The sequence below is a fragment of the Haemaphysalis longicornis genome, unplaced genomic scaffold, assembly GCF_048455015.1.
Source record: "Haemaphysalis longicornis isolate Haplotype H1 unplaced genomic scaffold, Haemaphysalis longicornis Haplotype H1 scaffold_1, whole genome shotgun sequence".
Classification (NCBI taxonomy): domain Eukaryota; kingdom Metazoa; phylum Arthropoda; class Arachnida; order Ixodida; family Ixodidae; genus Haemaphysalis; species Haemaphysalis longicornis.
In genome coordinates, this window is record NW_027526203.1 from 109,719,029 (window position 1) to 109,733,258 (window position 14,230).

The 14,230-nt window shown below is 45.0% G+C and overlaps 1 protein-coding gene and 1 long non-coding RNA gene across 2 annotated transcripts; both read left to right on the forward strand.

The window, feature by feature from the left end:
- The first annotated feature begins 1,271 nt into the window (after nucleotides 1–1,271).
- Nucleotides 1,272–3,639, forward strand: LOC144179046 (uncharacterized). The gene is made up of 3 exons (XM_077707228.1): nucleotides 1,272–1,425; nucleotides 2,259–2,660; nucleotides 3,457–3,639. Exons 1-2 carry the CDS (start codon nucleotides 1,411–1,413, stop codon nucleotides 2,637–2,639), a joined length of 396 nt encoding a protein of 131 aa, XP_077563354.1. The 5' UTR covers nucleotides 1,272–1,410; the 3' UTR covers nucleotides 2,640–2,660; nucleotides 3,457–3,639.
- Nucleotides 3,640–8,625: 4,986 nt separating this feature from the next.
- On the forward strand, nucleotides 8,626–13,061 carry LOC144179053 (uncharacterized). Its single transcript, XR_013324137.1, has 3 exons — nucleotides 8,626–9,334; nucleotides 9,421–9,543; nucleotides 10,598–13,061. It is a non-coding gene; the product is annotated as an uncharacterized LOC144179053 (long non-coding RNA).
- The last annotated feature ends 1,169 nt before the right edge of the window (nucleotides 13,062–14,230 follow it).

The following is a 14,230-nucleotide window of genomic DNA, read 5'->3' on the forward strand; positions in this document are numbered from 1 at the left end:
GAAGAACATCATTCTGATTGTAGATATACCTATAAATAAACCCAATATAAGTCCCCATTATTCTATGAAAAAACGAACCCACCGCAAGGATTTCGGCGTATCTTTTGGTTCAATGTAATTCGGGTCCAAGCGTCGGCGACCCAAACTTCAGAAGAACGTAAGCGCTTGAGGGGTCGAGGCGTTGTGGACGAGCAACAGGCACCATACAACCGCCGCAAATGATCGTGGGATGCCCGACACAATTAAAGAGCATTACTCCGATCGTTTGCGGCTGCCTACGTTGGCCCCATCCCTAAAGTGGCCACAAACGGAGGTCAAGGTTTCTGCGTTTGGTACACTTCGCAGTGCCTGGTGCACAAAGGTCGTCCATCCGCAATTTCGAGTACGTCGTCATAAACTTTGGGGCTACACCATTGTGGTGGTAGTCTTTGGATGTGGTTATTCTTGTGCTGTAAAGTGAACACACATGATCACTGAAGAGGGGTGTCCATTTCTTTTGTAGTTGTTCTTGCGTTGCGCTAGCAGCTACCAGCTGCGGGCTCCTCAGAAACTTCTGCGTTCCGTTTACCACCGTGTTTCTCGAATGCCCACTTTCCGAAGACACCTGCTTATTGCCACCCGGCGTTTCACTTCAGGGAACAACTGCACAACTCGGGCGCCCTGCTTGGGGTCCGGCCGGCGTTTCTCTCCCTCGCCGCTGTCGTGACCCCGAGGGCGTGCGCATTTCTAGGTATATCCCGCCGGCCCCGGTTGCTTCCAAGCAAGCAGGGGTTAAGCCGCAGCAACGACGCACCAGCGAAGGCACGTGCGCTCTACGGGCGAACCGAACCCAGGGAGAAATCCGATACGAGAGGAAAACACCTCACGGGCGCAATACATTCCACAGAGCGTCTTACCTTCTCACAGCCGTCCTCCTCTACATCCTGCCTGTTCCCTCCTCCTCGCACTGTGCTCCGATCGTCACCGGTTTTCTCCTCTGTCGGCGGAGGTGAAGTGCCGCCGAGCCCCCCTCCCCCTCTCTCTATTTTTCCTGTTTTCTGGCGTTTTCCACGCGGATCGCCGCTGCCAGTCCCCCGAAGAGAGACACACAGGCGCCCCTCCTTCACCACCCCCCTTCCTCTGGCGGGTTCCGGTGGATGTGTCCTCCGGTCGACGCAAGCGGCCCTCCAGTTACGAGCAGTGGCCGAAGAAGCCGAGCGAGCGGCCGGAGACGAGGGCGAGAGGGATGACGCCAAAGGCAGAGGCGCAGAATAAAAACAAAAGCTTCTGCCGGCTTCGAGCAGGAAAACCCCAGCCAATGGGTCAACGTTTTCGGTACTATAAAAGTTGCCCCTGAGTGCCCAGAGAATCAACCTTGCCCTCACAGCCTCCCAAGACAGACACAGTCGCCCGCTGTTCCCTCCAGTTAAGATGGCACGCAAGCTGGTGAGTTCAGTTCGTGTGGAGTTCATTTATCTTTCCTGCCGAAAAACGAATTGGTTAGAAAGCGAGAGAAATCTCGACGCCGAAGTTGGGCTGAGATTCGCGAGCTTTCTGGGTACTCAAATGGGTTTGTGAGGATGAGAATCAACGGAGTTAGATTAATCAGGATGAATGTGTGGTTTAAGCGCTGACCAAGGCGGCTTTCCAAAATTTGAGGTTAAATAATGTTGCTGGAGACACTGGCACTGTGAAAACAATAGCTGCCTAATATTTCTTAATATTTCGTACGCTCGCTTACCAAACTATGAGCTTCTCAAAATTTGGTTTGAAGTTACTATTGCTCGGGTTCAAATTGTTCGGTGGAACAGACCAATCCGCTTAGATGTATACAAACGCATTGATCCGCCTTTATTAAAAGCTGTGATTATTCTTTTATGCGTAATTTGTAATCTACGATATTAGGTAATTGCTTCAGAAGAAGCATGTAACTCTAGAAGCGAAGGGAAAGCCTTGCCTCGAGTTCTTCTCAGAGCCTCGCTGAGAATTATTCCCTGCAAAGCCTCCCACTAGACCACAACAAAAATTTTACGCGAGAAAACTTTTCATAAGGCTACAGTTTGATATAATCGCACATCCACGCCCTAGCACACGGTGCAGATTCTCTGATATTGCGAGAAAACTTAATTTTGGCATAGTTATACAGTCCTGAATTGATAACGCGCTGTGGCAACGCACATCATTTAACGGCTAGCTTCTCTTCAAAGCTCAGCGCCAAAGATGCATAACGGAAAACAGGACTCGTGTCTAACGCCTTTGTTTTCTTTTGCACCATGCAGTTCGTACTCGCTGCTCTTGTGGCTGTGGCTGCTTTGGCCTACGCTGAGGAGAAGGCCGCCGAAGAGAAGAAGGAAGACGTAGAAGGCCGCATCGGCTTCGGCGGCGGCTACGGCCAGTCGGCGGGCGGCAACCAGTACGGCTTCAACCGTGGCCAGTCTGGCTTCCAGCAGGGCAGCGGAGGATTCGACAGCGCCAACCGTTTCAACAACGTGCAAGGCTTCAGGAACCGCGACGGTTACCGCACCAACCAGGGCTTCGACCAGACCTCCTTCAACCGTTACGGCTCCGGAGGCGCGGGCTTCGCTGGAGGCTTCAACCGTGGTGCTGGTGGCGCTTTCAACCAGCACGGACAGCAGTTCGGAGCTGGATACCACGGCTAAGCGGAGATAAGCAGCGCTCCTGTAAGTTGTCGTGACTACCTTCATCATATCGCGTGGACATGACGAGTTTTGGAGACCAAAGACTTGCTAGTTGTTATGGAACCCCGATTGTTATTACCAAATGAGCAATGCCCGAGCGGGCCACTATGACAGTTTACATGTTCGATGCGCACAAGGGAAACTGGGTGAATCCTTGACAGATATCCTTGCTATTCTACCCATTAGTATCAATTGTTCGAGTAGCCTTACTCGTGGCTGAGAGAAGTCGGGAGTTCGCGTACTGTTGTGTTTGTGTCTGCACACTGATTATTTTCAAATACAAGCTTAGATGCACATCGGAGGCTGTTTATTGCAGCGACTAGTAGAGATGGAAATCAGCTAACAGTTCTCGCTCAGTGATGATAGCTCTGCTAGGCTGGAAATGGTAGGTGACCCCATATTCACCAGGTAAAAGGGCGCTTCGTGCAAACAAACTGCACTGGAGTGAGAGGCAGAAACATACTTTTGACCGCTAACAAAACTAACATTCTGACACGTGCTGGGCTTCCCTGCTTTTTTCTTCACTAGCTTCTGGTTTTGGTTACGGTGATAAACTTCGCACTTTGTCCTGATTCAAGCGACCAGATAACGCAAGACATCGCGTATCATCATTTCTTAAATACCACGTACACACACGAAAGAGCTGCTTTTACGCAGTGCGATTGCTAATATGGTCTGGTTGTTCGCCTGCCAGTTTTTGTTGCCTTTCCTCACCCAGATACGTACTTTCCACCTTTGACGAAGCTAACAACACTATTTTGCACTCTCTTTTTCGCAGGAAGCAACCAAAACTGCCAAAACCACACTTCTTGAACCTGACCAAGGACCTGCCTTTCAGTCGTCACCACAATGAACTCACCTCTCCATCGAAAGAAACGGCATTCTGACAACTACAAAAAGCTCTGCTCTTTGTAAATATACTCCAACGAAGTGGAAATAAAACAGCTAATTTATTACTAAAGCCTCATCTTTTGTATTTTCGCAGTGCATTGCAGGCGTCAGTTCATCACGATGAAGTACAGCGGATAAAAGATATACTGAATAATAAATCGCAGCAAGAATTTACCAACAACCAAAGTCTTACTTAGGTGGGTACTCTTTGGGGGGCACACATGTTAAGCAAGCCTTTTTTTCTGAGTCGCTAAACAACCTCGAATTATGTTCATTTTCATATTGCCGTGAGGAAGAAAGCAATCGAAGGTGCCTCATCGATATAGCACTATACGATGGAGATGCGGTAACTTCGTTTTTTAAGCGAAGCTTTCTATGTCTCACTGGTGGCGTGTGTCGTGTCCAAAATGCATGCAGGAAATCCAACTTTCTCTGACGATGATGATGATCGTGGGTGTAGTGAAAGAAAAAACGCTTTCCGCGGTCGAAATTGAACCTGGGTCCCTCGCGTTGTGAATCCGAAGTCTATACGATTGCGCCACTCCGGCACGGTCGAAGCAGCTCGGATTTCAAGAGGGGTGCATGGACATGCAAAAGTGGCCGGGAGAACACATGCACCCATCCGTCTAAAGACGACGATGGTTGAACGCGAAGCTTTCTTTCTGCGAGACTAAATGGCCAAGGGTCAAAGTGAAAGCTGCTGCAATTAAAAGCCCCAACTGCGTGCTAGTCAAAATCAAAGCTCAGCGGGTCAAAGCGTAAACCACCTACGAGTCAAAGTCCAAACTCAGAAGACAACGAAGGAATTCCTCAGGGGAAGGAGGAGGAGGAGGAAAAAACTTTATTCAAACGCAACATTAAGCGTCGAGAATGTCCCGGGCCAGGTTCACCAACGCCAACTGGTCCGAGAGATGGTCCGAGGCTAGCCAAGTCCGCCACGTTGAAGGAGGTGGGTGGGGAAAATGTGGGGATTGAATTGCAATGGGGCAGGCGAAAATGCAGTGTTCTAAATTAGCGTATGGTTCGGGACAATTGGGACATGCTGGTGAGTGTCGGATACGATAGAGGAAGGAACGAGCAGGTGTAAGGATGGTATTTAACTGTACGCGTCGAAGAATGCGTAGTTGCGTGGTTGTTAGAGATTTGTCTGGAACAGGAAGTGTACGAAGAGTTTCTCTGATGTTCTTGTAGTGAAGCTTTATTTCTTGTTTGTAGTGGAGAGTAGTGTCCCACGTCGGTGGATAAGGCCAGGGAATCCCAGGCTCCCGGTGCAGAAGTTCGCGGGCGAGGTTATGCACAACCTCATTGCCTGGGATTCCAGCGTGACCAGGAATCCACCTCAGTGTGACAGTGTAGCTTCGTGTTCAATCGTTGTCTTCGTTAGACGGAGGGGTGTATTATTTGGAGGCGTGTCCTGGCGGCAGATTTCTTTTTCTGCGATCACTTCGTGTTATTTAGGCGTTGCCACTGCCTGAAATCGTCTCTTTTGAGCTCATTGATAAAGACCTGGGATAGCGGTTGATCGGTTCGTTATCACACGCCATCTTCGAAGCCATGACACAATACCAGTTGTGTGTTTGTATTTAGAAATGTTCAAAATGCCTCTCTAACACGTATTAAAGGACAAGATGAAGAACTCCTTCGAAGTATTTAGTATAATGTCATCAACGTCCGGAGAGAAGACGGAAGTGCTACTCCTTATTTTATTTTTTATTTTTTGACGCGAGAAGAGTGAATAAAAATGGACACAACTTTTCAACGCGATAAGCCCGAATGCGTGGGATTTTGTTCTGTTGAGTATCAGTAGTCAACACGTTAATGTCTGAAAATGCCTGTGTAAATTGTTCGTAGAGGTAAAGCAGCGAGATACGCTTTTAGCTAAAACCCGCTGCCATGTCGTGAAGAGGGTAGGGCGTTGCGCTGTTACGAACAATGACGTAGGATCGATTCCCTGCCATACACTCTTAATCTGGTTCCATATAAGTTCCAGTTAAAAAGGGTGATCCATATATTTTATGTGGATCCGAACGAAAGAATAACTGGAACGAGGCATATAGGTGGATCTTATCTGGAACCGTCAGCTTGTTTTCTTTATGTTCGTGGTTTTTATCTGGAACCGAAGAAATGGGGTCATGCGATGTCGGCGGTTCCGGTTACTGTTCCACTTATGTCCCAGTAAACGGTTGGGGAGAGTGCGTTTGTATATTTTTTGCTCGTGTCTTGTTCCACATAACTCGTGCACGGCAGTGAAGTATGCACTCTTTCATGCATCAACTGGAACAATGAACCGCATATATATTAGGTGCTTATTGACCCAAGATGCACGTGCGCGTTTATTATACACGCGCACACCGCACATAAAATTTAATGAACTTCGCCGACATCTATGAAACTGCCTTGCAGCAGTTAACTTTCATAATACGGCTAAGCTGTAGTTTTAGTGATGTCCTTTGACAGAAAACGAAATCCCACTTTTTTGTCCGCGCCGTACAAAGCATTAAAAATGTCGAGGGGGGATATCTTAGGCAAAAGAAGAAATTGCAGGAACCCATTTCCAGGTGTTCTGCGGCACCCAAACTGCTTTCGTGAACATCGTATTTTTCTAATTTCAGGCGCCAAGTACAAAATCACCAGTGACTTCAATCTGAGAAGGACTAAACGTCTTCCCTTTCCCCATATGCCGTTCGGGCAAAGCCATAGCTGCTAAAGCGCTGAAGAATTCGTGGTGCTTTTGTGAACATCTTCATTACGAAATACTTGTTGAGGCCATTACATTTTATGCATTTGGTTTACAAAGCTTCGCAGAAACGGCAGTTTTTGTTCAACACGCAGTCATCATCTCGCTGTGGTTGTAGTACGCGCTCAATGGTACTTAGTCCACGTTACTTATGTTGTGATGGGGTACATGCATAATGGTAACCGACTGCGTCACATTTTACACCACACACATCATGCTACGCATGCACTTATATGCTTAGAAGTTAGTTTTTGTATTTTGTCTCGTCCCGGCTAGTAATTTTCGCAAGCAAAAACGAAAGCCTCTTTGCAGGAGGAGAATGACACAAAACCCGGAGAACTAAATCTACCCCGCGGCATCTGCCTTACATTCTCTATATTTTTACACAGAAATGGCGTTCTTATTTCAAATTATGCATTGCAGTATCGCGAAAATTCGCAGTGTTATCCTAATGTTGTTACTTGCCGTAGTAATTCAAGTTCACCGAATGACCTGCCTTCTACTCCTGGTCTCCCCGTTGCTCTTTTCCTGCACTATTGGTGTTCATGAAGAAAAACTGCTGGAAAACGGGCAGATGTATTATTACTCGCTAATTAGCGAGTAATCACACTGGATTCCCTATGCGGAAATAGTTTTCTATAACGTGGGTATCAAAGAGCGTCGCAGTATATATTATTGGTATTGGAAAGACTTGTCAAGAGAACGCAGTCAATAAAGAAGCGTCGTTTTGTTTTCACTGCAAAGAGCGAAATAAAGCTGTCATCGAAGTTTATGCACACATACCGCACGCACTCACGGCCCGCGGAGAGAAACAACTTTAGCCCAACTAACGTGTTAAATTGGCTAATATCTGAGCTCTTTGTTCCAGCCTCAAAGCCACGTAGACGTCCGCTTAGAGGCCTACTCCCATTTTCCGAAGCAAATATAAGCGATCAAGGGTGCCAAGCTTGTGATCTCTTCCGCGGACTGGTCACTGGCCACGGCGTGCATCGCCAAAGGCACGGAGGAAGAATATGTTGGCCGAAACGATTACGAAACGACCGCCACTTCGGTGCGGCATGCCGCGCGCATGCGTTGACAGCATGGAGGAAAGAATACAAGGCAGCGCCGCTTGCGTTGATGCATGGTATAGTGGGACGGCAACGGGTACAACGACGATGAAAGAAAGATGGGACTGTGTGAACACTTTTAACGACAGCAGCGCCCCTATGTCTCAACGCTTACGCGAGCTAGTTTTTGTTCGTCCGCATGCAGCGCCACCAGTGGCCTTCTATAGCGGTTTTCTCGATTGCTCGCGTTATGCGCCTGATGTACTAAATGAACTGTCGGTCAGACTGGCGGGAACGGTTACCAGTTTGGTTGCGGCGTGAAACTGCGGATTTCTTCATGTCCTCGGGCTGTATTTACTGTTCGACGAAGTGAAGTTTTGCCGGGAGGCGCAAAAAAGGTCAGTACTGCTTATTTATGTTCTGGTAACGGTTGTTGTTTTTTGACTTGTTCATCACTGCGTCCGATAAACGTGCCGCTCTGACTGCGCACGTTAGCTAGTGCTATTTAGAAAGTGGCTGGTGCGCGCATTTCTCGAGTCTGCATGTCCCCTTATGGTGTGGTGTTGCTTAGTTGTATATTGACGGTTGCTGTACCTGTCAACCCTGTCAGCGGTACTGAATCTTCTCGGGTTAGTCGCACGCTATTGTCTCACGCGCACACACTGCACAACATGTTTGTCGGAGCGCCTGTCTTTAGACTTATCGGTAATTTCAAACTTCCGTGTTAATTGCGTTGTGTTGGTCTTCTGAGAGCCATAAATTTACTGTGCTAATCACGCTATTCCGCCTAATGTTGATGTGCGTTCAAGGCGTTGGCGGCAGCACTGCTTACGTTTATCGGTGCTGTGTGTGTAGTGTTTCCTTGTTTCATCCAATGCCTTCGATGAATTCAGATGGTCTATTTACACTAGTCAACGTTAGTTGGCTCCCTGACGTGTAGTGAAATGCAAGGGAAAGTGGTTGTCTGAGCAGTAGCGTAGTAACAAAACGTTCCTTTTGTGGAGGGGAAGGCAGGTGGAAACATGCAGAAAGTGTGGTGCCGTTTCTATGCTGTCAATGTCAGTGGTAACCGGATACCTCAGAATAATTACCATAAAACTCACGTGTGGACTATTAGAAGTTTTAACGTCACAAAGTAAGTGTAAAAATAATCCATTCCTGCCATTTTATGCTATCAATGTCAGTGGCAGCTCGAGAGTTGGAATAATTTTCAAAACGCTCGGGTGCAAAGTTGTTGCATCATGATGTGCACCAAACATTAATCCATTTCTGCTCTCCTTTGAACGTAAAAATTATACTGCAAAAGCAGATTGCTACATTCTGTATTCATACTCTATGACCTGTTCAGAAAGAGTATATGGCTGACTGTGGAGACATTTGGCCCTCCACTGATAGGTTGCGACAACTGTTTTTGTTCCTCTGCAAAAAAAAAAATGAAAACAAATTATTTCCTTTCTTTACATGCTCCTGCGAAGTCATGGCTGTGGCATTCACTGGCTGAAGACATCTTTGGCATGCTGAAGGGTCGTCGGGGAGAGTGGGGCGGATTATGAATGCCCTATGGAGCTCATAAGCCACAAAAGAGTACTTTTTGAGTCGTGCATATTGTGCAGATATTCACCAGTTCGCACAGACCAAGGACAGGTGAGCTCAAAGTATGTTCCAATATTTTCATATCTCAAATTGTTTACCAAGAAAAAATTACCAGGGCTTTCGCTGTAAAAAAGACATTCTACTTTCGTAGAACGAATCAGACATTGTTCAATATTTTCTCGTGCTCCCTGGGTAAAGCAAGGCATAAAGTTATTCTCTGATATTTTTGTACTATTTATTTTCTAGGCAATAGGGCGAAGATAGACCTAAAACAAAAGGAATGCATATGACCATTTTAATTGTATTTGGACCCCTTCTTGGAAGTGTATCATCAGAAGGCAACACATTAAAGCTCTTGCACTGGATGAAATCATTGCATTCTACAAGTAAGTACGCACTGCCATTTTTGGGTCTTTCATGGCGCGTTTTTAGGTAGTTTCTTTATAACTAATGGTTTGAAACTCCTTTTCAGTGACAGCTTGGCCTGTGGCTTAAGGTGACAGTAGGAGCTTTTCGGAACACGTTAGCGAAACTTTCCTGGAAGGGCACTTTGAGACGGCCCTGGCAGAAACACACGGGTCTTAATTTTGGTTGGGTAAGCTGGCATTTTGTTTTTGCGAGACTCAATTTCTGGGTCTGTTCTTCCTAATAAAATCTCACTGTTAAGAAGTTATTGTGAGCGCCAATATTGGCCATTGTGTTCACATTCCGCCTATTACGGATGCTCCAACAGTGGCCAAAAAAACCACTATTTTCTATTTTAGTTTTGTAAATATTTAGATTTTACACCTTGAGAGTTGTTGCTGTGATTTGCCAGCACCACGGACACGCCCAACGTGGTTGCTGCTACAACAATACGGTTGCAACTGACGATTTAAATTTCCCGCTTTTAATACGTCCGTAGCACCAATAATACTCCCAAATACAGGCGTAGCATGAGTAATGCTTGCATTGGATTTTGACAGATGGTTAAATAAGGGGTAATTTTTTTTAAGGGAATTGTTTAGAGCACAGAAAGTGACGTCTGCAAGAAAATGTGCTATAGTTGCGATTTATAAGAAAATTGTGCAACAGCCTAGTTCAGCATTAGTCAGCTCAACTTCTGCCTCATACCACTACGAACCATGGAGGTAATACATATCGAGAGGGAAATATTTTAGGTGGAACTAATTCCGCAAAACATTTCTGCCACAGTGCGATATTTATGATTTCCTATGACTGGCCATTTATTTCTTTGGGGTAGAAACATCGTTTAGCTGTAAGTTATAATAAGCCAGCCTCACTACAGCATTCTAGGGAGCACATTATACAGTACAGAGAACATTTTTTGCAGAGAGAAGGTGTGTAAAATACAATGCCGAAAGGTGATTATAGTAATTATTATGTGATTAATAAACGAAACCTCTCAAGGATAAAAAAACCTTATATTCAGGATACCGAGGCAGCAAAGTTGGATACTTTCCAGAATCAGGGCAATTTCATTGATTGTCTCTGGTGATATTGTTTAGCGCACTTTCACCTTTAGCAGCACTCCCAGAAAAAAACCCAAGAAATCACTGATTTTAAATCAATTACTGTGTTATGAAAGGGGCTAAGCAACTCACTCATTTAAAGCAACCATGTAACAAAATTTTCTTGTTTCCTTGAAGGTACATGAGGTGAGCAGTAAGTCTTCTCGAGGCCCGGTTATTCTGAGAGAAGGGACTGGCAGCATCAATATTGCCCGCAAGAAACACATCACGGATTCGCCGCCTGCATTGTCACTTCAGGATGTGGTCATCCTCTTCGCCGCATACGTCATCTTTTTCATCGTGTCATCATTTTCATATGGTTGTGTGCCTTTGGAGAGTTCTTAGGTCTTTTGCAGCGAGTTCTTGGAAAGCATGAGAAATTTGACAGTGCCCTGGTGTTATTTAAGTTGGAGTCTCTGTTGAAATACTTGAAGTGTTCCGCTCTACTTGGGATTTTAAATTATTGGTAGAGGTTAAAGTATCTCTTGAAAGGCATGAATGAGGTCAGATTAAAGGCATGAAGGGGGTGAAATCAGATGAAGAGGTTTAGTTACTGGCACATGCAAGTTTCATGTCAACTGAAAACTGAAGTCGTGCCTTATTTTTCATCATTGGCGCAATGCGCAGGCTGCCTTTGAATCTATAGTGGGTGTTAATGTAGTTCTTGGCACCGCATTGTAACGTCCTTATTATTCAAGTGTAGCTCATGAGATTTTTTTTTCGTGGCAGTGCTGCTGCTGATGCAAAAGTGACAGTAATTATTTACGCAGATGGCTTCCGCCTTCATTGATAAATTTTAGTACCGGATGTGAGCTGACACCCATGACCTAGAAGAATTGAAAATGTGCGTATTTGGCTTGAACAAGTTTTCTTCTTTGAACAAAGCTGCATTTCTTGCTTGGCAGAAGCAGGGCTTTGGTCACAATTGCACTGATAGCAAGACGGGAGGGTTTTTATAGCACGCAACTGTGAATTTCACCTAAGGTAAAATGTTGAGGCTGGAAAAAATGCTTTCAAGTCTGCTTTGTAAAACTGGTCACCTGTATGATTCAACGCTGGCTTGTTTGCTTCTTAAGGATGTCTGACTTGTTCCCGCTTGAATTGATGACGTATATAATTAGTCTGCTTGTTAAATTTTAATATGTGTAACATTCTTCCAGCTACCTGGTTTGCAAAATTATATAAGATTCACGCTGGCTTTTGTGAGATTTCTTGGGATGAATTATTTTAAACAACTACAAATTGTTTGGGCAAGTAACGTGCCTTAAGTCAGGCCTTTTCAGGACGCTCATAAAGTATATTTTGCCTACAAATAGCTTGATGTTACACTTACATCTGGTGTCAGGAAACTACTATCTTTAATAATCATGTTTTAATGGTGGCATACTCCGACATGGTACCGCTCGTGTCAAAATGTTTTATCGTTAATCTTGGCTCGAGCGTTGTTTTCCTAAACTCTTGCACTGCACTGTTGTAGGTTTGTGATAATACAACCGTGTATGGCTTGTTTTTAGGCCTTTCCCTAAAATTTAATAGCAAACTGCATTTTCCCAAACAGTTTTGCGTAAACATAGTATGGCAAGCGCAATGAGTCATTCCGCCTTTGAATTACCTTGGTTTATCTGATAAGACAGCATATTTGATGCTCACTGTTGTATGTCTGTGTCAGTGCCGCGGTAGACGCACACGTCTATTTATTTGTGAAGCAGTTGCCCCTAACACCGTCTTTATTAACCATGTTTTTAGTAAAGGGGAATATGTGAAAATGCCACTTGGAGCCTAGTGTTATCGTTATGGTATTTATTCCTTGTACGTTGGTCATTTTCTGTGCAATTTAAAATAGACAGCTATTCAAATCTGATATGTATCATACTAACACCCAATAAAGTTGTATAGTATGTTGAAAAGCAGTGTATGAGCCATATTAGTTGGTTTCGTGCGTATTTTAATGCAAGTATATTGTTTCTTTTACATGCAGCTGAAACCCAGAACAGGATTCTGCGGGTGAAGCCAAAGACTGTGTGCCGCTCTAGGTGCCTCAGACCAACTTTTATATAGAACTGTGCTCCGATAGGCAACTGTTGGGAACTGTCAGGGACCACACTGCTGCGGTGGTTTCTGCTTTCCAATTGTTGGTATCACTGCGGGTCATATATCAAGGCTGTGTTAAAATGGTGCTTGCGGTTTCCTGCTGATACCAATGCATCCGCCAGCCTTGCATATGACCTCAGTGTATACCGACAGGAAAGCAGAAATATCGAAAAAGTGGAGTCCCATAGACAGCTTCCCAATGTCTATAGGAACACCGTTTTATATAAACAGCTGGCCTGAAGGTACCTGGAACGGCGCACCGGATAAATTCCATAATCATTTTACATGGATCAATGTTCCAGTAACTTAAACTACCCTTTTATTTGGAACAGTGATCCGCATACTTTTATTTGGAACACCGATCCACATAATTTAGTTGCAAAAATATGTGGTGCACTGTTCCACTTAATTTTCAGGATATGTGGAACACGGTTCCAAATATATAACTGGAACTTTTTTGCAAAAAAGTTCCAGTTACTAAGTGGATCTTACGTGGAACCAGATTAAGAGTGTAGAGACCGAATTTCTGATAGACGCTCATGCAACATTTCAGACCCCTCTTTGAGCACACCAGTAAATCCTAGTTAACCTCTAATGTTATTCCAAAAGTGAGCGGAATGGCAAGTCGCTTGGTTTCACTGGAAACAACAATGCTTCTAGTTTTATGGTTACTCTCAACAGAAAGGATATAAATGAAAGATGCCAGGCCGCTGTGGGGCCGCTGTTCAAGCAGAATTGGTTGAAATTAACTTAAAAAAACATATACCACTAAAGATTCTTGTCTGAAAGTGTTTCGAAAACTCGCGTTCACAACATGTATTCCGCGCCCCCATTTGCATACGCGGAAAAACCACACAGGTTTTAAAAACCAACGACAAAGAAATGGTAAAAATATGCACACTAAAAGTATAAAAAAAATAAAAGCATTGCATTTTATTTCAAGCTTCCACATCCTCTATGCCCAATGGTATATCATTAGGCATAGAGGATGTGTAAGCTTGAAGTAAAAAAGTTCTGTCGTTACTCTGTTCCATTCTGTTGGGACAACGCGTTCGTCCCGCGAACGATGTATGTCTGGCGTGTAGTCTTTGCGTCGTAACGGTTGCGGTGGTGGTCGCTGATGGTGGTTTTTGTGTATTTGTTTCCGTCCTTTCTGTGCGTCCTTCGTTCCTGGCGCGCTTTTGAACTTCTGATGTATCAACCAGCCCAACTTTCGGTGGTGGTCTTAGCATGAACGATCGCAATGGATACCCCTACATATACGCTCTAGAGCAAACGGGCTTGCCTACCTCCGTATTTGGTGTGTCCATATTACGTGTGTAGGCATAAATTCGCGAATTTCCAAGTGAAAGCGAGAACGCATTTACTAGGTCCACCTTTTGTTGGACGAAGCCAAGGCTCGGTGATGGTGCTGGGATGCGTGTTTCACCCGCATTCTGGGCCCGGCATCGAATACCGGGAACTGTTATCTTTACTATGCTTTTATTCTGTTCACGCTGTCGGCCATTTTCCGGACCAGCTTCAGGTCACGTCGACGCTGGACATCACATGTTGACTTAATGGGGCATTCAGGCCTTCCCATTATTATTGGCCTAGAAAGAGGAACCAATAAATTATTGGTGTCAACAGAAGAGAGAGAGAGCGTGTGCGTGTATGTCTGTGGGAGCGAAGGGGAGTTCT